The sequence below is a fragment of the Carassius gibelio genome, chromosome B22, assembly GCF_023724105.1.
Source record: "Carassius gibelio isolate Cgi1373 ecotype wild population from Czech Republic chromosome B22, carGib1.2-hapl.c, whole genome shotgun sequence".
In the NCBI taxonomy this organism is placed as follows: Eukaryota; Metazoa; Chordata; class Actinopteri; order Cypriniformes; family Cyprinidae; genus Carassius; species Carassius gibelio.
Genome location: NC_068417.1, coordinates 37,677,059 through 37,702,591, shown reverse-complemented (window position 1 = coordinate 37,702,591; position 25,533 = coordinate 37,677,059). Strand labels below are relative to the sequence as shown.

The 25,533-nt window shown below is 37.2% G+C and overlaps 1 protein-coding gene across 1 annotated transcript in view; it reads right to left on the bottom strand.

Annotated features, from left to right (window-relative positions):
- Positions 1–576: 576 nt before the first annotated feature.
- Positions 577–25,533, bottom strand: part of anos1b (anosmin 1b) — a 61,260-nt gene continuing 36,303 nt past the window's right edge. Inside the window, exons 4-14 of the mRNA XM_052589289.1 lie at positions 23,673–23,877; positions 21,728–21,912; positions 19,513–19,642; positions 11,481–11,677; positions 7,876–8,014; positions 5,835–5,990; positions 5,091–5,185; positions 3,773–3,941; positions 2,524–2,741; positions 2,301–2,442; positions 577–2,006 (exon numbers count right to left, since the gene is read on the bottom strand). Coding sequence (XP_052445249.1) covers positions 2,302–2,442; positions 2,524–2,741; positions 3,773–3,941; positions 5,091–5,185; positions 5,835–5,990; positions 7,876–8,014; positions 11,481–11,677; positions 19,513–19,642; positions 21,728–21,912; positions 23,673–23,877 — 1,635 coding nt within the window. The 3' untranslated portion in view covers positions 577–2,006; position 2,301. The remainder of the gene's footprint in view (positions 2,007–2,300; positions 2,443–2,523; positions 2,742–3,772; positions 3,942–5,090; positions 5,186–5,834; positions 5,991–7,875; positions 8,015–11,480; positions 11,678–19,512; positions 19,643–21,727; positions 21,913–23,672; positions 23,878–25,533) is intronic.

The following is a 25,533-nucleotide window of genomic DNA, read 5'->3' as shown; positions in this document are numbered from 1 at the left end:
GAGACCGAATTCTGCCTGTGCTGTCCTTCATTTATTGACGTTGTTGTGTTTCAGTGACTGCTCAGCTTACAGAAAACGTTCACAGAACTTTGGTTAACATTCTGACAATTCTTCTGAACAAACGTTCTTCCAGGAATGTTAATAGAACGTGTTCTCAAACATAAATGGGTTTTAATCACTGATATATATGTTCTATATTATAGATCAATGGTTTTAATTACTTGCCAGAAATGTTATGCAATGCACGTTTTATGTATTAAGTATTTTTATGCTTTTGTTTTATAAACTTTACTATATTTCAAGCATTCCCATCATGTTTGCAAAATAATAAAATGGAAAATGTATTTAATGTTTTCTGTAATGTTCACACATATAAGAAAAACGTTTTAATAGGCTATATATATATATATATATATATATATATATATATATATATATATATGTATATATATATATATGAGAACATTAGCAACACAAGAGTCTAAATCTAAGTATATATTCTAAGTCTATGAATGTTATTGTTGATATTTAGTTTATATTCTCTTGATGAACATATATATTCAGAAACGAAAAGTGTGGAGCTTCATTTAGCCTAGTGTGTATTAGTAATGACAACAAACCATAGATAATACATCAAATTCAATATTTACAAAAACTGTATGCTGTATTGTACAAAGATACATCTTTCAAAATGGCTTCATGAAAACATGTGGCTAATTAAAGCAGCAGTATCCCAGCTCATGTGTTGTTTGTGTGCCGTAAAGACAGACGGAGAGCTAAAACAGAGAAACTGATCTAGCCTGATATAACTGATACAGTATAAGGCACTGACTTACACTCTTTCTGCTCCAGATGAATCAATTACATTCACAATAAATAAAATCAGACATGCTGTGGTTCAGAAATAACCCTGTTCAACTGAAGTTATCTCAGATTAATTCCACACAGGGTTGATAACCAGGTTAAAGATGTAGTGTTGAAATATATTACATTACTTGCTCAATTAAACACATTTATATTAGGCATTATTCATGAAACATGAGCAGAACGGATTTCTGTGTAAAATTCTTCGTAAAGTGAATGTTGCTGATCATGAGTTTGATTCTCAAGGAAGAAACATGATCAAAATATATATGTATATGATGTTGATGTATGCATATCTGGGAAAAAAGGTGTCTCCTAAATTAATAAAAGTAATCTAAAATAAGGCTAATTTACCCAAGAATAAAATGTATAGTGTTTTTGAACCATTCTATTGTAAAGCACTTGAATTGATGTGTTGTGGTAATTCTATAGTTGCTATGGTAACATAAAAACAATAGTAATACAGTATAAACAAATTACTTTAACCAATAGTTTTCTACAACTATAGGGCATATTATACTACAATACACTACAGTTTACGGTAGTAAAAACTGAAGTACACTCCAGTATTTATTACAGTTTATCAGTTCACTAGAGTATGCTGTAGCATTCATTAACTAAGTGTTGTAAATACTATCTTATATAAATAATAATAGACTTTACTATAGTATGGTTCAGAACACTGTAGTATTTACTATGAGTTACTATAGTATGTGGGGTTTCACAAGCTTTTAAGACATTCATTCTGCTTGTGTTTCATGAATGATGCCCATTGAGTAAAAGCACATTAAACTTCTGTAAGAAAAACAAATGCTACTAAAATAACGTGGCGCATAACTATATGCAACTACATACTAAATACATCAGTGCTACTCGTTTTTACATAACAAAAGCATAGTTAGGTTATTCAACATTCCTATATTACAGTACACCGATCTAAAGCCTTCACTTCTGTGTTGTTTTCTTCTGTGATCACGCTGGTCTGGTGCCAGTGCTCTCGTCCCGTTACAACAGACCCGGTCTCTCTGACGGTGAAGAGTGCTTTACATTCAGTCCTTTAACACACACACCTGTCCAAATGAGGAACAACACAAGCACCGTATCATATATGAGTGGCTTGATTCCTCACTTCTTTCCTCCAGCTGTAAAAAAAGTAAAAAACATTATTAGCCATCGCTACAGTGAGGTGCTGCAGAGAATCAAAACTCACACATCATCTCAAAAGACATATGAACTGCTTCATGTATGGTATTTTTAGCTTGAAAGTAGGGCTGTTTGTTTCTGTCACATGAGGGGAAAAGGAGATTTTATAAACATTATATAAATGGATACAATGTCAAGTTTGTAGAATGATAATAGCCCTGGTATAATAGCCCTGAAGTGCATGTACAGCTGGAGTCCAGTCTCTGAGGCGTCTGCAGGTATGTGATCTGTACCTCACAGGAGTGTGCCGTTCAGGTGAGGGGTGTGGAGGGTCTTAGACACCGAGGGTCCGTGTCCTGCTCCGGACAGGACCTGCACCTGGACTCTGTACTCGCTCTGGGGCTGGAGTGCATCTACAGTCAGGGAGCGCTGATCCTGCGGGACAGGCTCATGGTCAGTGTGTTTCGAGTGCTGCTGTGTTGTGTTATGGGTCAGTCAGACGGGTGCGGGACTCACGGGGGGCAGGATGTGTGTTTGGGAGACGAGCGTGCCGTTGGTGCTGCTGCGGGACACTTTGACCCAGGAGAGCTGGAATCCGGTGATGGGGGTCTGTCCCGTGCTCTCTGGAGACACCTGCCAGCTGAAGACGGCCTGCACCGAGCCGTTCACCGGCTGAAACCATGCTGACAGCTTCTCCGGCCGCTGCAGGGCTTTCTTAACCTGAGGAGGGCGCTCTGGGACAACACATTGAACAAAATACATCAGTTCTGTCATCTGGGGGAATCTCAGACTGTCATTTCACTACAAACTCAAACAGTAAAAAAACATTATATGACCGTTTATATCATAATGTGGATATACAATCTTCAAAATCTACTTTTTACCTCACAATTTTGACTTCTGTCATAATTATGACTTATCCCATTTATCTCACAGTTTTCACTTTTAATGTCACAGTTTTGATTTTTATCAGTTTTATATGTATTTATTTATTTTTTAAATTATTATTTTTTTTTTCTTGTAACTGTAAGCCTATTTTAAGGCTATTTTGTAGGATAAAATATATATTTTTTTATTCTAGTGTCAAAACAATCACTTTTAAAAATAATCAGAATTACAAATTGGTAGAAAATGCTGAAAATATGACATTAAAAAGGCCTAATTATGACATAAAAGGTCAATGTAATGTCCTAATTAGGACATTTTATTAAATAATCTTGACTTTTTATTTCATAATTAGGACTTTTTAATTCCAATTTGGATATACAAGCTTCTAAATTTACTTTTTACCTCACAATTTTACTTTTTATGTCAGTATCCCTTAGTTTTTACTTTAGATTTAATAATTTTAATGTTTAATTTCAGAATTATAGACTCATATTTTACATTTTATGTCATACTTTTAACTTTTAACAATTTACATTTTTGTCATTCTATGTATATATGTATTTATTTAATCATTTTTACTATTATTTTGACTTGTAACTATAACTATATAGCTTTTAACCTTCTTTTAAAATGTACAATAAAGGCCTATTTTTAAGGTTAAGGATAAAGGATATTTTTTTGTATGATATTTCTGTAATTGTGTAATAATTTCTTCTATAATTTTACTGTATGACATTTTTGTTGTTGTTGTTGTTGTTGTTATCATTGTCGCACATCCTTTAATTTATGCTGAATTTAGTTTAAATCACCATTGAGAATAATCAAAATGACAAACAATGTGGCGTGATTAAAGCTTTTATGCTCGGTATAATCTTACCATCTCTTGCACAGGCAGCAGGTTTTTTCCGTCGGCCCATCAGAGATGAGCAAAGTGGGGTGGTAACAGAGGTCATGACCTCTGACCTCTGCTCTTGTCCCGTAACGGGCTTCACTGCCACACGGTACTTACAGGCAAACAGCAGGCCAGTAATCACGAAATGTGTTCCCTGAGGAGCAGAAGCAGCACAGATGATGCTCAGTACAACAGCACACTGTCTGTGGCTAAGAATGCAACGAGAGAGTGCATGAGAAGTGCTCTGTGGAACATGAATCAGATCCACCATAATGATATCACACACTTCTATTGTGTGTCCGCTGCCACTGATGACAGATCATGTGTGGAAATACAGCGCTCTTGGGCAGTGCTGCCATTATCTCTTACACTGTTCAGCGAACAAAGAAATCAGGTGCAGGAGCAAGTCAATCTGAGGGGTAACTTCAAGGGTCACATGCAGGTTTGACAGTGACAATGAAACGTAAGTCGATACGATGCTTGTAAGGCATTAAACTGATAGTCCACAGCTTTCTGGCATCATTTATTCACCTTTCCAAACATAGTTTTTAGATTTTTAGGGTATCAAACTACTGTACTTGCCATACAAAAACCACCATCAACATTTTTCTCCCGTTTGTTTAGACATCTGTACTTTATCAGTGTATTATACTTTGGCAAATTTCACTACAATTTCAACATTTCGCTACATTCCTGAGCACAGTATCATACGTTTTACTCCACCGTGTTTCATAATAAATCACACTGTCGCTGAAAGAAACCTGAGACACAAAAACGACGTCTGATTCATGAACGAGCTGATTCATTTCAATGAGATTGCACTGAAGGATAGTATATTTTATTCTTTTGATTTGTTTGCACACTTTGATTAAAAACACATTGTCCTGAGATGCTTATTAGAAGTAAAATATATTAAGTTATACAGGTTATTATGAGTAAAACATGTTTTTAAATGTCTAATTTTGAGAGTGTATGTTATGGTAATAAAATAAAATGTTGGTTTAGATGTAGATTGATACATATCCCATGTCTTCAACTAAACAAATCTCCCTTATTGTAGAATTAATTATATCAAATTGCTAAATAAATAAATATGGTTCATCAATCATTACTTTTTATTTTTAATATTTACGTACATAAAAAATATTTTTTTTTAAGAAAAATCACTTCTTAGTATCTGTACTTTGTCCATCACTGGATTCTCACATGTACGTGAACTTAAAATAAATAAATAAATAAATAAATAAATAAATAAACTGGCCCTTCTTGGCAAGAAAGTATAGTGTAAACCATTGAGACACACCTGAACTGTGGCTGTTTTCTCGCCTTTCGTCCCGTTATGGGCACAAACTTCAGGAAACCATCTCAGAATATATGAACTGGAATCCTTCTGGCTTTCTAGAGGAAGAAACAAGACAGGATGTTGTAGGTAATGTTTTCCTGTTTCTGAGGCACATTGCACACATTTTGCCCCGAGCCCCTTGCTCCGTACGCAGGCAACATGACATCTTCCTCCGAACCCGCGTCAGGTCGCCAACCCCCTTCATCTGTTTCTGATTTCACACTCATACCGGCATTATTAAATCACTCTTCGTGCCTCTCTTTCCAGGAGATAACAGTAAATCAACACCCTGTATTTATGGGCGCTTGCGGTTCGACTGGAATCTTCTCTTTGAAGACCATCCTGTTGCCAAATGTGTATTTTTGGAGCGCGTGTACTAAGCAGATCGTGAATAATCTGTTGGAAAGAGTCTAGAGAGGACATCCCTGCGAGATTGTCTTTTTATGCCGGATAGATAATATTTATGTTTGGTAAAGTTCTTCCATAAATCATTAGTCATGCTGTTGCTTTGCTTTGGCGGTGACTTGTTTCAGGACACACATGGATCCGATGGATTGTCAACAAACAGATACGCTTCGCGTGAGCGGTGTGAAGTCATGTGAGTGTGGTTTTTGTTAAGAGACAATTTTTGCATGAAGTAAACTTTGAATGACCTCAGTCGTCTGACCTCAGTGTACCTGCCAGTGCGGAGAGAAGCTGACTTGCCTGTGTTTCGGCTCTTCCAGAAGACCTTGACCTGCAGCTGGTTTTCGTGATAATGAGGGGCGGCCGCTTCCAGCCTCAGGATACTGGGAGAGGAATGGGATACGGGAATCTCATTGGAGAACTCTCTGGAAAGGTGAACATTCCCATTTGAGGATGCTAGAATGAGAGAGGAGGTCCATTTACATTTGGAAATAGTTTTTATCATTTTAAAAAGCAACTTTTCAGATTCAAATGTGCTAAATTAGAGACAAAGTGCTACATTTCTGGCATGGAAGTGACCGAAATACAACCTGCTGACCAAAAATACCTGGTTAATTAAGGAAGAATATTTTTCATCTACTCATTCAGGTGCTAGTAATTTATCATATATGAAAACTATTATATTTAGAGGCTTCTCTACTTTTTTTTTGTGATATTTAGTGCTAGTTATTTAGGAAGTGACGATTTTGTTCTCTTCGACTCGTTGGATGGAAACTTGCAAATGCAAATGGTGCTTATTCGCAAATGTTTTGTGAGATATTCCACCTTTGCGTGTAAGTTAAATGCACAACTTTGGATTGAAACCTTGCTCCTGTCATTTTAATCTCTTTACAAAGGATACAATGTTTTGTGTTGAAATGTGACTATTGCATGTTTGCTTGAGAAGGTCTTTAGACTCTAATTCTTGTGCTTCAGCAACAATATGAGCTTCATACTGTATGTCTTGCTCTATAGACTTCCTAATATAAATGTGTTTCTTATTCAATTATTGTCTTTAAAAATATTTTCAACTTCGCTGAGGTGTATGATGTCATGTGAACATGGGCATAAACATTCACCTTTAAGCAAATAAAAAGTATCAATGAATCAAAGTTTCTACATTTGGCCAATGTTTGACGTTTGATCTTCACTTCAGAGTGTGCTTTCATAGCTCAGGAGATGTAATTGAGATCTCTTAATTAAGTTTCACTACTTTGTAACAGATGTTTCTCATGAAATAAATGGACAAATTAAAACAATTGTTGTACAACAATTGTACAGTTATGAAATGAATGTGGATGCCATCAACATAAGATTGCATTGAATAAGAAGATACAATTTCCTATAATAAAATGACAAAAAGTGAGCACTGATGTTTTGAATTATACTTATTTCTGTTTCAATGACAATTCTTCCTTGTTCATAAACTGTGACTAATGAAATCTTGGGTTCAGCTTTAGGTAGTCTGCAATACATTACTGTAAGGCAATATGGAGATATAACTGATGTGGTGTTTAAGAGACCTCAAGAGAAATAACAGAAGGGCTGATAAAACCAGTGGGGAAAATATTAAAGACATAAATAAGTAAGAAAGTGGAAAAATTATTGGAAAGCAAAGAAGAAGAAATTGCATTTGTAGAAAAACGGATTATGCCTTTGAATATTTCAGCATGCCAGTTTTGCTATAGATAAAACAACTAAACAGAGCCAACACTGAATTTTTCCAATCCATCATCTCTTTCACTTTGTGTCTGGAATTTGTTTGCAGAATTACTGGAATATTTATAACAACAACAGTGGCGGTGAGAAACTTGTGTGGGGTTAAGTACAGTCCAGCTGAGGGGAGTGAACCGGGTTGTGCCCTTCAAACCTCTCCTAGTGAGCAACTGTACTGCTGGATTCTCATACAGGAATGAAATGTGCTGCCTCTGTGAATGGTTAACCTCATATACTCACATGCCAAAATCTAAGTCACCATAAGAGGACAACATATCTGACAAAACACTCTCCTTGCCAGGGAAGGTTTTCTGTGTTTTTAATGGCTCTGCTGTGCTGCAATTATCAACGGCACCACTGATTCATGGTAAAAGGAGGGGGCCAGAATCAAGCCTTTTAAAGAGAGAAAATATTTTATTTCTGACACCCCTTCATTTACACCTTTTTCAATTTATACTTAGTAAAACTGATTGAATGTCAAAATTGGCGCACACTCTGAAAACAATTAATTATGAAGTTTCATAATTGGAACTTTCCAAATGTGCATATAAATCTTTCTAAGTGTGCAGATGTTCAGAGTTCTTACTGATGGGTGCAGCGGTGATGAAGGAGAGGTGAGCTCGGCTGCTCTTGAGACGATTCTGACCCCAATAAGAGACGGCCTGAATCTGTGCACTGTAGTGTGTGTTGGGCTGTAGACCCTGAAGCTCCATCTGTGTTACATCCTACAAGAAATAAAAATAAGACATTATTACTGCAATTGTTTAGCAATAAGACCTACAAAAAAATAAAAAATAGTTTTACGGTAGTCATCATATTGCAAAAATAAGGTGGATCTTCAACTTCAATTCTGGAGGGCCAGTTTCATGCAGATTTTATAACCAATACCAATTAAACCCACCAGTCTGTAATTTGCACATAATTCTAAACACCTTATTTATCTTGTTTGGTTAGTGCTAAACTAAGGACTGGCTCTACAGGACTGGAGTTGAAAAGCACTGCCCAATACTGTCTAGGTACATTTTAGTACTACTGGATCTTACTGCTGTCTTTGACACAATAGATCATGACATTCTCTTGAATAAGCTAGAGTTACTTTGTTTGCATTAGTGGACTGACATTAGCATGATTAAAGTCCTGCTTATCTGACCATAACCACTTTGTTTCAAGTTAATGAAGAAATGTCATCAATCACAAGATAAATATGGAGTGCCACAGGGCTCAGTGTTAGACCCTCTGCTTTTTTCATTGTACATGCTTCCTTTTGGAGACATTATCAGGAAACATTGAATTAGTTGACACTGTAGTGCAGGTGATACTCAGTTTGTGTAAATAAGTGTAGCATTTCACTGTGTTCCAAATTTAATTGAACTCACATGAATACATTTGAGCAATAGAAGATTTACACAGTTGAAAGAACACACATTTACATGAAAGTGATTGTATATATTTTTTTTATTTTAGATTATTGTAATGTTATATGTTTTATGCAAAAAAATATGTTGCAGTGCTCGAAGTGCTGAAATATTGTACACCCCTGCACTAGAACATAACCTGTCTCTTGATGTGGTTGCATTCTCTTGTTATCTTCTATGGTTAAGAAACTTTGTATGCTGTTTGACTGCAATCTGCTGTTTAAGGCATATCCTTGCTTTCAATTTATAAAGCTGATATTCTGTTTCATGCATTCATGACCTCAAGACTAGAACTTGTAATGTGCTACTGAGTGGGTGTCCTACAGGATCATTTAATATAAAAATAAAGCAGTAAGGGTGATTACTAGAACAAAGAAATATGATCATATCAGTCAAATTTAGTATCACTGTATACATTTTTAGGAATTCTGCTATAATTATTTATGAAGCTTTGAATGATCTGGCTCTGCAATACCTAAGTGAGCTCAAATCACACTATATTTAATCATGTTCATTCTGGTCATTTAATAACACCAAGAATATCAAAATCCTCTACAGGAGGTAGATCCTTTTCCCGTTTGGCTCTGAACTCTGGAATAGTCTTCTTAGAAAAGTTTGGGATTCAGACACACTCTGTCAGCTTAAGTTTATAGTACAGATCCATCTCTTTAACCAAGCATACACCTAATTCATCACCTAAGCACATGGTTATGCTGCATTAGTTAGGAAAACACTTCTCATAAATCATAATTATTATGTGACAGGTATCTATGCTAATATGAGACATTTCATATGAGTTATTCATTTAAAATTAATTGCTTTGAGCCGGACAACAGTTGAAAACATTTATACTATCAATGACACTCTCTGGATGTAATTTACCAACAACACAGCTTATAACACCTGATGTACTTTTTCTCTTTAATTGTTTTCAGCTTTCTACTTTTCTTTCACAGAACAACCTGCTGGCTGACAATTAATCTGGCTTCAAAAGCTGACAATCCATAGAGACTGTCTTGCTGTCAGTTGTTTAAACTCTGTGGCTGAGAGTCGACTCCAGATCATGGGTCCTACAAGACTGCTCTGCTGTCTTTGATATGGTAAGTCACTAGATTCTCTTGTCCACCTTACCCTGAACTGGTCATAGCAAAACCTGAAACTGTAATGTTTCACTGAGTTTCACATGAGCTAGCCACATCCACTAACCACTGGGGTGCCTCAAGGTTCAATGCTTGGTCCCCTCTTATCCACATATACAAGTGGAGTAGTAAGTATTGCCTGGTGGTACCACAGTAGGTGTTCCTGTGGCTCAGTGGTAGAGCATTGTGTTAGAAGCGCAAAAGGTTGTGGGTTCAATTCCCAGGGAACACACATAATGATAAAAAAAAAAAATGTATAGCCTGAATGCACTGTAAGTCGCTTTGGATAATAGTGTCTGCCAAATGCATGAATGTAAAAATTTTAAATGGTACTATCATCAGTAAGTAAAAAGTTGCTTACTTGAATCATCATCTGCATATTCCTCTGTGGTGGAACAGTTTTCCAATCTGCTCACTCAAGACCATGACAACGAGACCTCTATGCTGATTTGAAAACATGTGGAGCCCAGCTGGTCTCCTCAGTGCAGGATTCAAGAACTGGTCTAGATATCTTAGAGTATCATTTTGGGGTATCTGACTGGCATTTCTTCACAGAGAACATATATAAATAATGTGTTTTTTTTTTTCAAACTAGATATAAACAGCACCCTTGCTTTTTTAAACATGAAAATCCTACAATGAATTTGTCCAGGTAATCACACTAAATAAGTATCATGTTATTTTCATCTATTACTGTAATTTTTCAAATAAAGAATACATATGGTGTAGTTTCTGTACATATCTGAGACAAAGAGTGCTGTTCTGTTAAATGAGCCATACTTTTGTCATTCCTAAATTTTAAAATATCAGACGTATAGGGCCACTGTGCATTTAGTTTCAGCTAAGTTGTGTTCTTTGGATTGCATAGATTCTTAATTCCAGGCAGTTTGAAAATGATCTGACATTTTCTACTACTCTCAATAACTCTTAAATGCTTGCAGTGATCCATTCTGAGAACAAAAATCTGTCAGCTGAAATAGGCCTTTATAGGCTACTGTTCAATAAAATAGATTGCTTTCTCAGACACAGAGGTTATTGCATTGTAAAAACAAATTACCTAATCAAAACCATTTGAGAGCTGTGGCTTTCAGGAGAGCACTTGGACTACAATAAAATATGCTGATCACTAGGCCAGCTGCGTCTTTGTTTTGCGGTCGAGGTGGGGAACCGACTTAACTGGCTCTAGCGCTTTACTACATCACAGGTGGGGCACATGAGTCCAACACCTGTGAGGTGGCGCTGGCCAAAGTGGAGCAAGGGTGACCAGTGAAAACATACATTTAAATCCTTAAACTCAGTCGGAGATTTAGAACTTCCTGGGTCTGACGTTCCAAGACTGGAACCAAGAAAAACAACTTGGGGAAATTTCTCCCCTCTCTAAGGGTTCAGGTTCAACTTTATGAGAGAAAGGTAAAAATTGTTCTTTAACCTCAACAAGATTTTGGCCACTATCTGCAGCCTCTGGTCTGGCTTAATTTTCTTACTCATTCTTCTGAAATGAACTTTCCACACACATAAACACCGAGCGTAACCCCCTACAGGTTCACAGTTTAGCAGAGATATAAAAGTATGAGTAGTATTTGAGAGAATATGCCAGGAAAGGGGTTAGACAGAGGCCTGAGCTCAGGATGGCTTACCCCATCTGTGACCCGTCCAGCCCGGCTCTGGCTGGTTGGGGGTGTTCCTTGAGGGCTCCAGGTCACCTTGTAATGGTGGACCACCAAGTCGCTCTCCCCAGGGGCCTCCCACAGGACCAGAACACTCACCGTGCCATCAGGGAGAACCGTCTGGTTCCCTATTCTGACATTCTGTGGGGTCTCTGGGGGAAACGGATCTGAAACAGAGAAGTGAAGGTGCTTCAGTCGGACCACTGCTTTTCATCACACTCTTGTCAGTTTATTTGTGTTCGCCTGACATGACCTGAAGTGGACCACAGAAGAAAGACAGACCTCAGAACATGTGTTCAAGACATGAGAATAAAGACAAACAATTGTTAGCCAAAGTTATTGCTCATGTGACATTTTCAGGGATGTGATTTCTCCAGATTTTATTTTTCTCCACGCCAGCAGTACAAGATCCGGCGTGTTCATTGTCTCGGTTTGCAGTAAATGCAGCTCCACAAGGACTCCATCTACATCAACCACCTTCCCAGATTTGTAATGAGAATCAATTATAAATCTGTTGCTGTCAAATGAGAAGCTTTTAAGGTACTCTGCCAAAATAAAAATTCTCTGGTTAAACGTTTTAAAGCAAAGTAAGCAAAGACAGACATTAATATTAGTAGTGTGCGGTAATTTTACAGTTGTTCTGTAAAAAACAATCATCATATTAAATACTTGTTTTTATTTGACAGAACAATTGTGTTATATATTTCATTATTGAATTAATTTGATCATTTCAATAATAATTAAATAAAATAATATTTGGAATAATGCAAATACCTACAATTACTACTAATGCTAATCATTATTATTGCATAGTCAGATTGAGCCGCCTGTTAGCATTTTGGGCTGGAATATGACAAAACCATTAAGCTGTCATTATATTAATTTTTGTCAGAAATGTCATCGGTTAGGCCAGTTTCCCTCCAAAATAAGGGATTTTAAATGACAGACATGTTGAAAAAATACATTAATGTTGTGTATTAAGAACTGGGTTCTTGAAATACGTAAAGGTCAGTTGTTGTCTGTAGTGTTTCGTGGCTCTACACAGAGTGTTTTCACAAGCTACAAAAGTGTTCAGCAGGAATAAAGGAATGCATGTGTGTGTGTGTGTGTGTGGTTCTCTGTGAGTTTGTGTGCATGTTTCTGTTGATGTGGCAAACAGATCTGTTCCAGACATGAGTTGAGTAGTGTGTATATGTGTGCTAATGTGTCCACCGCCGCTGCTGGGAGACACACATGACCACTGCCAGTGATGCGCGAATAATCCAGACAGGACAAGAGTGTAGACATAACATTCAGTCCGCGCCTCACTTTACTGTAAGCACACCCACCAGAGCCTTTAAAACAGTTATGACTACAGATACAGAAATATTCATTCAGGATCGTGTAGCTTGTTAAGAGCAGCAAATAATGTCAATCTGCTAAAAGAAGCCCTTAGAGGGACATAAACTGAACACTTATAAGATACACAATGTATTTTTACATTTCCGGAGGCACTTTTTATTTTAAGGTCTAATTCTAGCCATTAACAAAACATTAACTATGACTTTTTCCTCAATAAACTACTAATTTGCCACTTATTAGTTGTTAGCGTTAGGTATTGGGTAGAATTAGAGAAGTAGAATATGGTCCTGCAGAATATGTGCTTTATAAATAATAATAAACTGCCAATATGTTAATAATAGACATGCTCATAAGCAATTTGTTAGTGAGAATTGGGCGTTAAACTGAAGTGTTACCCTGAAGAGAGCAGTGTCTTCAAACTTCATTATTTTCAGTAAAACAACATAAAACTCTTCTAAATAAGAAGGTTTGTATGAAAGAAATAAAGTTTAGAAACTTTAAGATAGTGATAGAGTAAAGGTGTTTGCATCGTGAAAAGCAATATTAAAAAAGTGTTTGATCATAATAATAATCATAATAATTCAGAAAATATTTTTAAAATAACAATGTTTTCAGCTTATTTAACTAAGGAGATTTTACTTTAATTTTATGTTTTTTGTTTGGCAGCTTTTGCTGCTAGTCATTTGACTGTTTTATCATCTAACAGTTTTGTTATTTTATTAATTACAGATGATTTTTTTTGTAATTTTACATTTGAATGTTAAGAAAACTGAAAATCTACTGAATACTGAAAACTGAAAATCTACTACTCGTTGTTGAATTATTAAAGACTCTTGTTTTGTGAAATCTCCTCGTTCCCTTGCTCCAGCGAATAATGACAGAAACCTGAAGGCTCAAAAATACCCACCATCCCACTCACTCCTGCCTCCTCCTCCTCCTCCTCCGCTTTCGTCTGGCAGCCCCTCTTCTCGCCCTCAGTCCAACATCTGTACGTTGTGAGCTCCATGGGACTGCCCTCCTCCAGCGTCGCCATGGTCAGAGTACCCTTGACTCCGCATCCAGCCTCTGGGCTCCGGTCTCTGCCTCCACCCATTGACCCATCAGCTCCACCATGGCTCCTAGCTCTCTCCTCTGTCGTGGCCCGTCAGTCCACTAGCTCCACCGGTCTCCCTCGTCCCTCCAGCTCAGCCTTGGTCTGGGGTCGACCATCCTGTGCCTCGGGACTCCACTCCTCCGGTTTCACCTCATCAGTCCGGCTCCTTCAGGCTCCTTCATCCACTCAGATCCTCCTCAGTGCTCTGTCGCTCCAGCTCCATCACGGCCTCTCAGATCCATGCCTTCGCATCAGTCGCCGGCACAATCTGCTCTTCCTAGGACCTCCGGATACTCCCTGTTGCCCTGGCTCATCGACTCTTCATCTCCACCTCGGGCTCCTCCACCACCTGCTCCTCCACCATTGGTCAGCCCCCTGGAGTCGGACGGCCATTACTCCTCCATGGCTCCTCCCTCCGTCAGCTCCACCACGGGCTGCCATTATAACTGTGTCCTGGGTCCTGCTGTGCTCCTCCTGCTCCCGGCCCTTCCTGTCGCCTCCCTGGTCTCTGTCTCCTGGCCCCCTCCCGGGTGCACATCCTCCTCCCGAGCCTCCTCCTCAGTCCCCACCCGTCCCCCCTCTGCTGTTCTACGGTGCATCCTGCCTTCCAGCAGGGGAGTGATATGTCAGGATTATGGATCTTTTACTTCCTACATTTCTGTTTCAGTGTTCCATTATTTGGTCTAATTCCTGTTAGTGTTGTCTCATTATTAGTCAGTATTAGCACAGGTCTGTCCCTCATTAAGTTTAGTATAAATGTGGAGTCAGCCTCATGTTTCCTTGTCGGGTCTTGAACATCTTCCTTGTGCTCTGTGTCTCCTTGTTGGATTATTAAAGACTCTCATTTTGGAAAATATCTCCATATCTCACCGTTCCCCTGCACCATTGAATCGTGACATAAGTACAGTTTTAAAAAATTATATTTTCAAGATGTGAAGTTAACTACATGTGCACGTCCAATGCAATTAAATGCTCTTCTCCACATTTGTCAATCCTCTATGATATGCTTTCACCCATTTTATCACTGGCAAGGCAAAAGTCTTATGTCTAATCAACTAGAAAAGCAGAGGCAAACACTCTCTCAAAAATATAATTCACGTCTGTAGCATGTGGAACAAACCTAAGGCATGAGCAATATTGATAGTGATACTTGACTCAGCAAGCACTAATAATGCATTACATTCAGTTTCAAAGCATGAAAATAAAGACGTGTAGCACATGCTCTGTTCCTGATTAAAGCACAAGGCCAGCTGCTTTACCTTGGAGGCCAATCAGTGTGCATTGAGCATGACAGAGGAAAGATGCTTTGATATGTCAGTTTAGCTCACATGCTAATGTTGTGCCTGTGGGGCTTCTGAAGAGAGCGTGTTTGGTCTGTGAAGTCGACTTAATTTCAGACTGGGGGGCAGCAACTAAACAAAGCACACAATGGCTATTTCACCAGCACAAAACTGTCACTTTGTATTTGTTCTCAGAGAGTCATTAGGTCACACAGGATCATTCATCTGCAGGTTTCCCTCCAGCAACACCAGCCACGCGCCCGACCTCTGACCTCAGGCATTCTTAATTCGACCCCTCCCAACCCTCGGACCCCACATCTTCCAGCAGTTTCACGTCAGAACGAGCTCCATGTGGTGGAAACTTCTTTCCAAGATCTCCAGCATGTTCTGTGCAAATGTTTAGTGTTTATGTGTCAATGGGTTCTGAAGTCGCCTGTGCCAGTGCGAGATATTGCTTCAGCGTTGGAGCATGCTAATTTCCGTTCCACTCTTAGCTAACGTGTGTTGACTGTCTTGACGTGAAGCAGATCAGACATTGAGAAAGAGCTTGGATGACGCTCCCAGGGCATTGTAGGAAGATGTCAGATATTTCTAACACTCGTTTTATTCTTGCTGAGTTTAGCACGCGCTCTCCAAGAGTCTGTAATCTTTCAAAATAGCAGAAGGTTTGATTCCAGTCGTTGTTGGCAGCGGCTTGTGTGTTGCCTCGGTCTGTGTGTGATTAAATCTTGGCCATGCTGTTAAACTCGAAACATGCCAACGCAAGCACCCCTGAGGTCTGGGATGATATGGGCCGTATCACTCAGATCAGAGACCATTACAGATATGATATTAACCAATCTGGTACCAAAAAACATTTCTTCAAACGTCTCCAAAAGCCAAATCCCAGGTTTGAATCCGAGTTTGATTTGCCCTGGAGGATGTTTTCTGTATCCATGGAAAAGCTTATTTCATACTATTAGAAACATGTTTCACATACTGAGCGCCGGCCAGACCCTGAGCGCTGGAGGTGTTGTGTTTGTGCGTGGGTGAGCGCGTGCGTGTCAGAGGATTTCTGGGGTTTGTGGCAGAGTGGTTTTCCACAGAGTGAAGGCTGACGGCCGTCATGCAGTACTGCTGCGCTCTTTGGCCTGTCCTTTGGGGATTCACACGTTCCCTGCACTGTGTCACAGACACAAAGCCTTTAGTCGAGCGTAAACTAAATACTGAATGGCTACAGGTCACCTAAACAGTGATTTGTTTTAGAGAAATGGACCAGTATGTCAATCTGACCCAAATTGATTTTTGAGGAAAAGTTTTGGGGGGAATCTTGGTAATCCAATGTTTTTTTCTTGATATTTAATTACAATTTGGGATCATTAACATGCAAATTGTTGTGTTGTGGAATGTGCATATGCATATTTTTAATATGATTGAGATGTTTGAGGGTAATTTTTAACCACATGGTTAAAGGCAGCTGCAACCCCCCCCCCCCCCATTTTTTTTAAGTATTGCATTTTGTGTCAGTTTATCAAGTATCCTCTATTTACATTTACATGTATGCATTTAGAAGATGCTTTTATCCAAAGAAATGTACACTTCTGCATACTGTGGAATAATTTTTATACATTTATACAGTTTATACATGTTAATGCTGTAATAATCTTAGCTAGTGCCATTCTTTTTTTATCTGAGCTTTGGGAAAACACACAAAGTAAGTGCTTTTCCACAGTTCTTGCGTGATAAAATGATATTACAGTCCATAAAATTTACAGTTTGTGAAATATTAAAAAAATAGCTGTTAAACTCTGTTGTAAAATAATATGCTCTCAAGTTTATTATTATTTGTATTTATTTATTTATTTATTTATTTATTTATTTATTTATGTATTTATTGTTGTAATGTATGAGAACTATTAATGTCAAAGGTTCATTGTTTTATAAAAATAAATTTGACAGCAGCATGTGTATGGGAGCTTCAGTTTCAGCTCTTTGTGATGTCATTTTTAAACTATTTATGCATTGTGAAAAAAGAAATAAAAATGTGAAGAAAGCCAATTGCTGCTCTGAGATAAAGCTGATTGTATCTGCAATCTTGGTCTAAAATGATTTTTTCCTACCCAAATCCAAACTCGGGGTCCAAAACCAACCCTGGAAACTGTCCACCACCCCCAAGCCATATTTAAACAAACTGTCCCGTGTGTTTTACTCTGTTTGACAGAAATAAAATGTGACTTCATTATTGTACAAAATGGATATATCTTAAAAGTACTTCAGAAACAATTCACTTTGAGGAGTAATTGATCCAAGCAGCCAAACATATGTGAGGGATGATAATAGTTTCATACAGATCCGATGCAATTAATCAAATCAAATCAAAACAAGCTCCCACAGCTAATACACCTCCATTCAGTCCTCTTTGACTTTAACTCCTTGAATAAATGCATGCTTCATCTAATTTATTTTGCATTATTTCCCAACTTAAAACATTATTGAGCTATTGATTTAAAAACTGCATTTATGTTTGATTTGGCTGTTAGGTTTGTTTCTTAGTGTTTTGTAATCAATCCTGGTGCTGACTTTAACTGTTTAACTTTGTAATGGGAAAATCTCATTGTCATACTGTGAAATTTCTCAATTTCTTTGCTGTTTGCCCTCAAATAAGTAATGCATATAATCATTGGAAACAGTGTGTTTCCTTAAAAAATGCTGAAGTAGTGATTGTAGCGTCAAAGCAGACAGTCTCTGGTGCTATCTAGCAATTATTCATTATTCATTATCTCTTGCTTTGGGTTCTGTCCTCAAAGGTAACACCATAAAGTGAAAATAGCTGTAGAGGTGAACACAACCCCTCTTACGATCAAGCTACGTCTTTGGTATTGTTTCGAGTAAGTGACCTCCAGCAGTGAAACTTACATATAAATATTACATTTGCAGCACATAGGTATTCATAGATGATAGCGTGTAAGAAGACAGCATTTAAGATGTGTAAAGTTTTGTAAAGTTAAGTAAACTATAGTAAAGCAAGTAAAGTTTTGGTGCTGAGTAAAAAGAAGTCCAAAAAGGCTGAGTGACATTACACTTTTTCCGAACTTTCCAACACCTCCATCCATGCTGAAGGCTGGGTGTGCATTAATGTAAACATGACTCATGACACTCGTGCGTATGCCCTAAACACAATGAAGAGGCAATGATGGTGTATTGAGGTGTGAGATGGACAGGGGCGTAAATTACGTCTAATGTTTGGGGGGGACAATAAACCTAAAATTTCCCAAGAGGGGACACAAATAATCCAGCAAAATATTACTTGTAAGGATATGTATACACAGAGGAAAGCCGTACTTCTATTAGTGCAGCAGGAGACCGTGCCACATTAGACAACGTCAAGCTGTTGTGGTCACGCCGATAACATTGTATAAAAGTGACTTGACTTGACTTTAAGTGGGAATGTCTCATAGTCTGAAAAATGTTATCATGATGCGGAGAATATTTGTTATCAGTGTTTTATGATGAACGTCACTCAATACGAAGTTAAAAAGCTTTTACCTTTCTGAAAAGGTTTGAATAACCCCAAACACATGTGATTGTTGTCATGTGGTGCTCTGGAGAAACTGCTAATGTACTTAATATTAACAAATGGAAACTTACTGTAAAGTATTACATAGTAGAGATGTACAAATGAATCCAATTCATGGAGATCAAGTTTGTAATAACTCTTAATGTTACTTTCAATAAGTGATGGATGCTATTAAAGGAAATACTCAATGTAGTAACCCAGAAGTTACTTTATTGTCTGAACAGTCTCTGCTAGGAACGACGACTGTACTTTAAAAATAATCAAAGTTCCAAAAATAATTTTTTTTGGTGATGTCATAAAATAAGTATTTTGGTTCCTCAAAGAACCTTTTAGTGAACAGTTCTTAAAAGAACCCCTTTTTCTTAGTGTGAAGAATATCCTAATAATCTAAAGGACCGTTTTATCTATACAGAACTGCTTGTACAATTGTTTGTACAAAGGGTTCTTCATAAACCACAGATGCCAATAAAGAACCTTTATTTTGAAAAGGTGTGTGTAAAAGCTTAACATGAGCCTGCTGTCACAGTGATGCTCATGTGCTACAGATGTATGACAAAATGTGTGAAACAGGTCAGGGTGAGGCTGGAAAATTAGTGTTTTTGTGCAAAAACACTTGAAAACCATTACAAGTGTACTGTATGTGTGTATTGAATATGTGTATGCTTCCATCATCTGAAAACTATGTGTAGCAAATTCTATTGTTTGTAATGTATTGTTAAAAGAGTTTTTTACCTCGTACAGAAAAGAAATGTTTGCTGGGAGTGGTGAAGCCTCTCGTGCCCTGACTGTTGACTGCGCTAACTCGAAACTGGTACCACCTGTGGGGCCGGATGTCCTTCAACACGGAGCGGTCCTCCATGGTCTGCAAGAAGGGTCAGAGACTTTAATTAAGACAAATCCGCTCCCGATGCAGGATGGAAGAGCTCCATCACTGCTGTGTACGCTGATAAGAGTCACAGTAATGACAGCTAGCTCCAGCGCAGGGAGATCTCTCTATAAAGGCCTGTTGAAAAGCACAGCTCAGACATCCCTATCCATTACATCACGGATCCCACCGGGAGCTCAGACACCGCACAATGAGCTGCCTGTTTCTTTCAATGTCTCTTAATCTCCCGAGAAGACCAGTCAGCACTGCTTTACTGATTATGAAGAAAACACTCATTTAAATGTGATTACAAAAAAAAGAGAAGATGTTTAAAAGAACATTCTGAGCGGTTTTCAATTCAGCGCACAGCATTTCTGGTGTAGAGTTTAGCAAAGAAAATGATTCTGGCTTTCTCTCAGCGTAAAAAAAAGTTAGCATACTTTTAAAAAGAGTACTTAATTATAGGATATTAATTACAATTAAACTAAAATGTCTAATAGTTTACAATACAATTAGCTGGCCTTTAGAGTGGAACGAGTGACTCACTTGTGACTCATCTTCATAAGTCATTTCATAATTACTTCTCTTTAAAAATGTTTACTTTGAAATCACTTCTTTTATCTTTGGCATACTGTTAAATGCACACTTTTCACTTAAGTGTGTTTAGAAACAGTCAAAAAGTGTCTCTCTTTATAGACACATAAGTGGCTTTTTATTTCATTAATATTACATTATCTGCATTAAAAATATACAGTACTTTTAATATTTGATGTACACTGCAAGTGAATATCCAATACAATTAACTGTTCTTTTTTCAATTTTTCACAATTAAATGACACAAGTGTACAAGAGGGTTTCAAAAGCTCAAATTAAAGTGCACTGATGCAAATTATTTAAATATATACAAATACTTAGTAGTAGGGGTGTGTGATATTTTTCATCTACAATAATATCATAATTATTGTTTTAACAATGTGTTAGCCGACATTACAGTGCATGTAATTCCTCAAAAAACATTCCTCTATTGGTTTTTGTTTTTTTATGTTTATAAGATATCATATAGTTAAGCAATATCACATAAAATTAAAAATTAAAATTAAATGTATGCATTTAGCAGACACTTTTATCCAAAGCAACTTACAGTACATTCAGGCTATCAATGTTTACTTATCATGTGTTCCCGGGGACTCGAACCCCCAACCTTGCGCTTGATAGTGCACTGCTCTACCACTTGAGCTACAGGAACACATAAGCAAGTGCGGTTTTCACGAATATCGGCACGTGAGTGTGATTGCAAATGTTGTTTATTGTACTGTGGATTTTATACAGCAGTTACATTTTAGACACAATATGGTCTGTTTTCTGTTCCAGTTTCGTCAACCAAATTAGTTCCAAACAAAGCCAGAGCAGAACATTTGTGCACGGATACACTGCGGTCTCTTTTTCTTGAATGAAACAAACTTTTGTTTATGAGTGAATGATTCAATGATCCATTCATAAAGAATTCATGTTTCTTAATGAATCAGTTGTTTTGAACGAAACATTTGAGCAAACGACTGGCTGTTTTAGTGTCATATTTATTTATCCATGACAGACCTAAACCGGTCAATGCATCTGCACAAAAACAAACTCAGCAAAATATCCTTTAATTTTTGTTATAGCAAAAAATACCCCAAAACTAGGAGAAATCATTTTGTATCAATATTGCACATCCCTACTACTGTAAAAAGTTTGAGACTGACTGAATCTCTGTTTTCAGCATACCCTAAAAGCAATTTGGCAAGTGTGTCCAGCTCTATAGCAGATTATAAACACTCTCTAAATGCTCTTAACATAACACATCTATAGCTAATGAACCATATGGATATAGTTCTACTTAAATGCACAGGTCCCTTCATGACCATTCACTTTAGCAGAATGGAGGTATTCCCAAAGAGTCCTTGAAACACATTACTAGGAGGTTTGAAGAATTATGTGTAACAGTGGATTCAAGACTTCTTCCACAAACCTCAAACCCACATGTGCTTACGCTGAATAAACTAGACTCTTCATCTCAATCAGAGCTCAGTATGCAGCACTTACCATGAGAACGGTCTGCCAGGTGGACGCGTCGTCCTCGCTGGGGTGAATCCCGTGATTCCACCTCCTCTGAAGAACATACAGGACCGGCTCAACAGAGACATTGAACTTGGACATCCACGTCACCTTCAGGTGTCCGTGCTGGTCCTCGGAGAAGGAAATGTCTCTCCTTGGCTTCAAAGGCACTCCTGAGGAAAATCAGAGACTTTGAGGTAAAAAGGTGAATGGACGATGAATCAAGGGAAGTCTGTTTGGCCTACGATGGTGACAATAAATCAGCTAATCAGGTCAAAATGACAACATTATATAAAAGCCTCACTGAGTATTTAATTCTAGCCTTCTACAAACAACAGCAGACACAGCTGTGAATTACATTTGGGTCAAGGAAAAATGCACGTCTGAGATGAAGGAAATCTAAAGCTTAAATGTATTTTCATGGTTCCTAGAGACCTCTGTAATTTCTTAGTAATTTTTGTATTGAAGTTAAATTCATATGGTGTATACTGTATAACAATATTTTAAAAAACAATTCTTTAATACATATTTAAAAATATAACAATAAAAAAAAAAAAAATTAAAAGAACATATTTTGAAGAATTTTGGGTAACACTTTATAATAACTGCATGCTATTAATCATTAGTTAAGCATTAGGAAACTCATCATTAATCATTGTTAATTCATCATTTATAAAGCATTAATAGACATTTATAAGCAGTTTATAAATACAGATGTAAATGCTTTATACCTGATTTAAGAGCATATCTATAATGTATTTAATAATTGTTTTTTCATACTTTATTAATGATCAATTTATCATTTCTAAATTAAGTATAGCATTATTTACACATCAGTTATTAAGGAGTTGTCAGTGGTTCATAAGATCACTTAGAAATTGTAAGTAAATGATTAATAAACTATTTAAATGTGCATTCATACATCTTTTTATTCTGACATGTAGTAATTGTTACTTATAGTGTTAATAAATGGTTTATTAACATGTATTTCTACTGTAATTCAGGGTTAATTCAGGTAGTTATAAAACATATGTAGTTGTTAGTTAACTATTTTTGTGAGCTCATCTAAAGTGAGGACTATTTATGCCTTGTAAAGCTTTTACAAATGAGATTTAAAGGCTTTTAATATTTCTATGTTCTATATCACTGTGTGTTTGTTTCTGTTTTTTGTTTAGAAGATAACTGAGCCTTTAAATATCCTTTATAAATGCTTTACAAGGCATAACTAGACTCACTTTAGATGAGCTCACATGAATAGTTAACTGACCACTACTAAATGCTCTATAACTACCTGAATTTACTACATTTCTTGTGATCTTATGAATCACTGGCAACTCCTAAATAACTGGTTTGTAAATAATGCTATACTTCATTAAGAAATGATAAATTGTTCATGAATAAAGTATGAAAATACAATTATTAAACACATTATAGATATGCTTTTAAATCAAGAATAAAGCATTTATATCTGTATTTATAAACTGCTTATTACTGTCTATTAATGCTTTATAAATTACGAATTATCTGTTTACTAATGCTTAATTAATGATTAATAGTGTGCAGTTATTATAAAGTGTTACCGAATTTTGGTAGCCAATTTTTTCAGTTGCCATTGACTTCAATTGTTGTTTTGTCCAAACAAATGGAAGTAAATGGGAGCCACAATGGTTTGGTTACCAACATTCTTCAGAATGTTTTCATGTTTCACAGAAGAAAATCACAGAGTTTGCCATATGCAAACAAAAAGCTTTTTTAAAGATAAAAAAAAAAAAAAAAAAATTAACATAAACATTTAATAAATGGTTCCAATTAAAAATCAATTGGATTTTTAAGATTTTTTTTTTTATTCAGTTTTACCAATGCAACTAAACGCATGGTTAACTAAATGGCTAAGCTGAGGTGTATTCCCATCCCATGCTGCAGTGTGTTGTACCTCTGTAAAGGTTGGCTGGGGACTGGCAGGTGTGTCCACAGCCGTTTGAGCAGCACTTCTTGAAGCCGGAGCACTCTCGGTCGAGCCCACAGCCCTCCACACAGGCTGCAGCGAAGCCAGACGCCCGCTGGGGCGGAGGACAGTCGCCCTGCTTCTGTGACCGCAGCGAGCGCAGGAACTCAGCACTGGTCGCACACTCGTGATGCTTCTTACCGAAGACACAGAGATAAAAAGCTCATTTTAGGAGACTCTGTGATCCATCAGTAGGTAATTGCTGTATAGTTTGTAAGGTATTTTTTTTTTACTTTACTAGGGTTTTAATAGAAAAGTGAGTGTAAATACTGAACAGTACACACATCTAAGTAACATTGATGTCAGCAGCAAAAACAGCACAGAACAGGTCAAGTGGTAAATTTAATATGTTACTATAGACAGCCCCCATCATTTTATTTTATATTCAATTTGTGGCTTCTCTCAAAAACTGTGGTGATATTTGCTTTGTTTTCCTGTTGTTTTGCAGAGAAAATCTATCAATACTTATGAAGTACTCCTAAGTGTTAGTGACAGTAAGTCAGTAAGTAACAATTCTCTGTAAATATCTTTGTGCCTTTTAAATATTTTACATTTTAACTTATCATTTCAAGTTTAACACATATTATTGTCTATTATTATAATAAGAAAAAAAATCATTGTTTATAATAGTATTACCAGTTATTGCATTTACTTACATTTAAAAAATGTAATTTCATCTACTGGTAAAATCAGGCATTATGAAGTTTACAAAGTATACACCCTAATGTACATTATATTATGTATGTAAAATAGGTTAAAATTATCATTAAACTAACTTTTTTTTTTTTCATTTTGTCCCATGCTCTAAGGACAAGGAAATATATGGATTGATTAAATTATTATTATTATTTTTATTTTGAATAATTGCACAAAAAGTCAATGTGCTCTATATGGTCTGTCCATCCCCTCTCACTTTTCAGTGACATTCACTGCAATATAGCAGAAAGGAATTTGACTAGCATTTTGTTTCGCCAAAATAAGGCCAAAAATGCAACATTTCACATACAATGCAGTGCAGAGTTCGCTTGATTTGCATTAATTCTGCGACGGCAAAATCGCTAAATCCTGGTGGGACCGAACAGGGGTTTCTTCAACTCACTAACCCTAATAGCAATAGTAATGCTTGATTTAGCACACGTACACCACTAATGAGAGGCAGCTGTAAAGTCAGGGAGTGACAAAAAGCGAAAGAAAGGCAGACAACGAGTGGTACGCGGCGGTTAGACAAAGCCACCCACCCCAAACCATACCGGGTGAGCCACAAAGGCGTCCGGCGGTCTCTGTGTGTCTGTCCTGTCGTGTGTTTGTACTGACTCATGCTCTCTAGCCGTCGTTGACACGCCGTTTCTTATGGCCCGAGTCAAACACATATAACCTCTCTGCTTCTGCACACACATGTGGCAGCGGGGCGCTCTGGAAGCGGTTCATCTGCACAACATCTCCAAGATTACTCAACTCAACACTTCTGTCAGTCTGAACGAGGCACATGTTTCTTCCATTGGGTGAATCACAGAATTGGGAAAACAACAAAGGGCTTCACTGCATGTTTCTAAGTGGCTGTGAAGAATTCTGGGTACTTATTACCCAATGCGTCTTTTGCACATCTGAACCACACAACGCGTCCATCTGATGGACTTCAAGCGTTGAAACACTTCATGCTGACTGTTTAAATTAAAGCTTTGTTGAGATAATGATCGCTGAATTTCAACAAGATGTTAACAGTTGTTGCTCTTTCTGTGAAGAACAAAGGTCTGGACATAAACACAGCTCTTATCTGGTTGACTTCAAT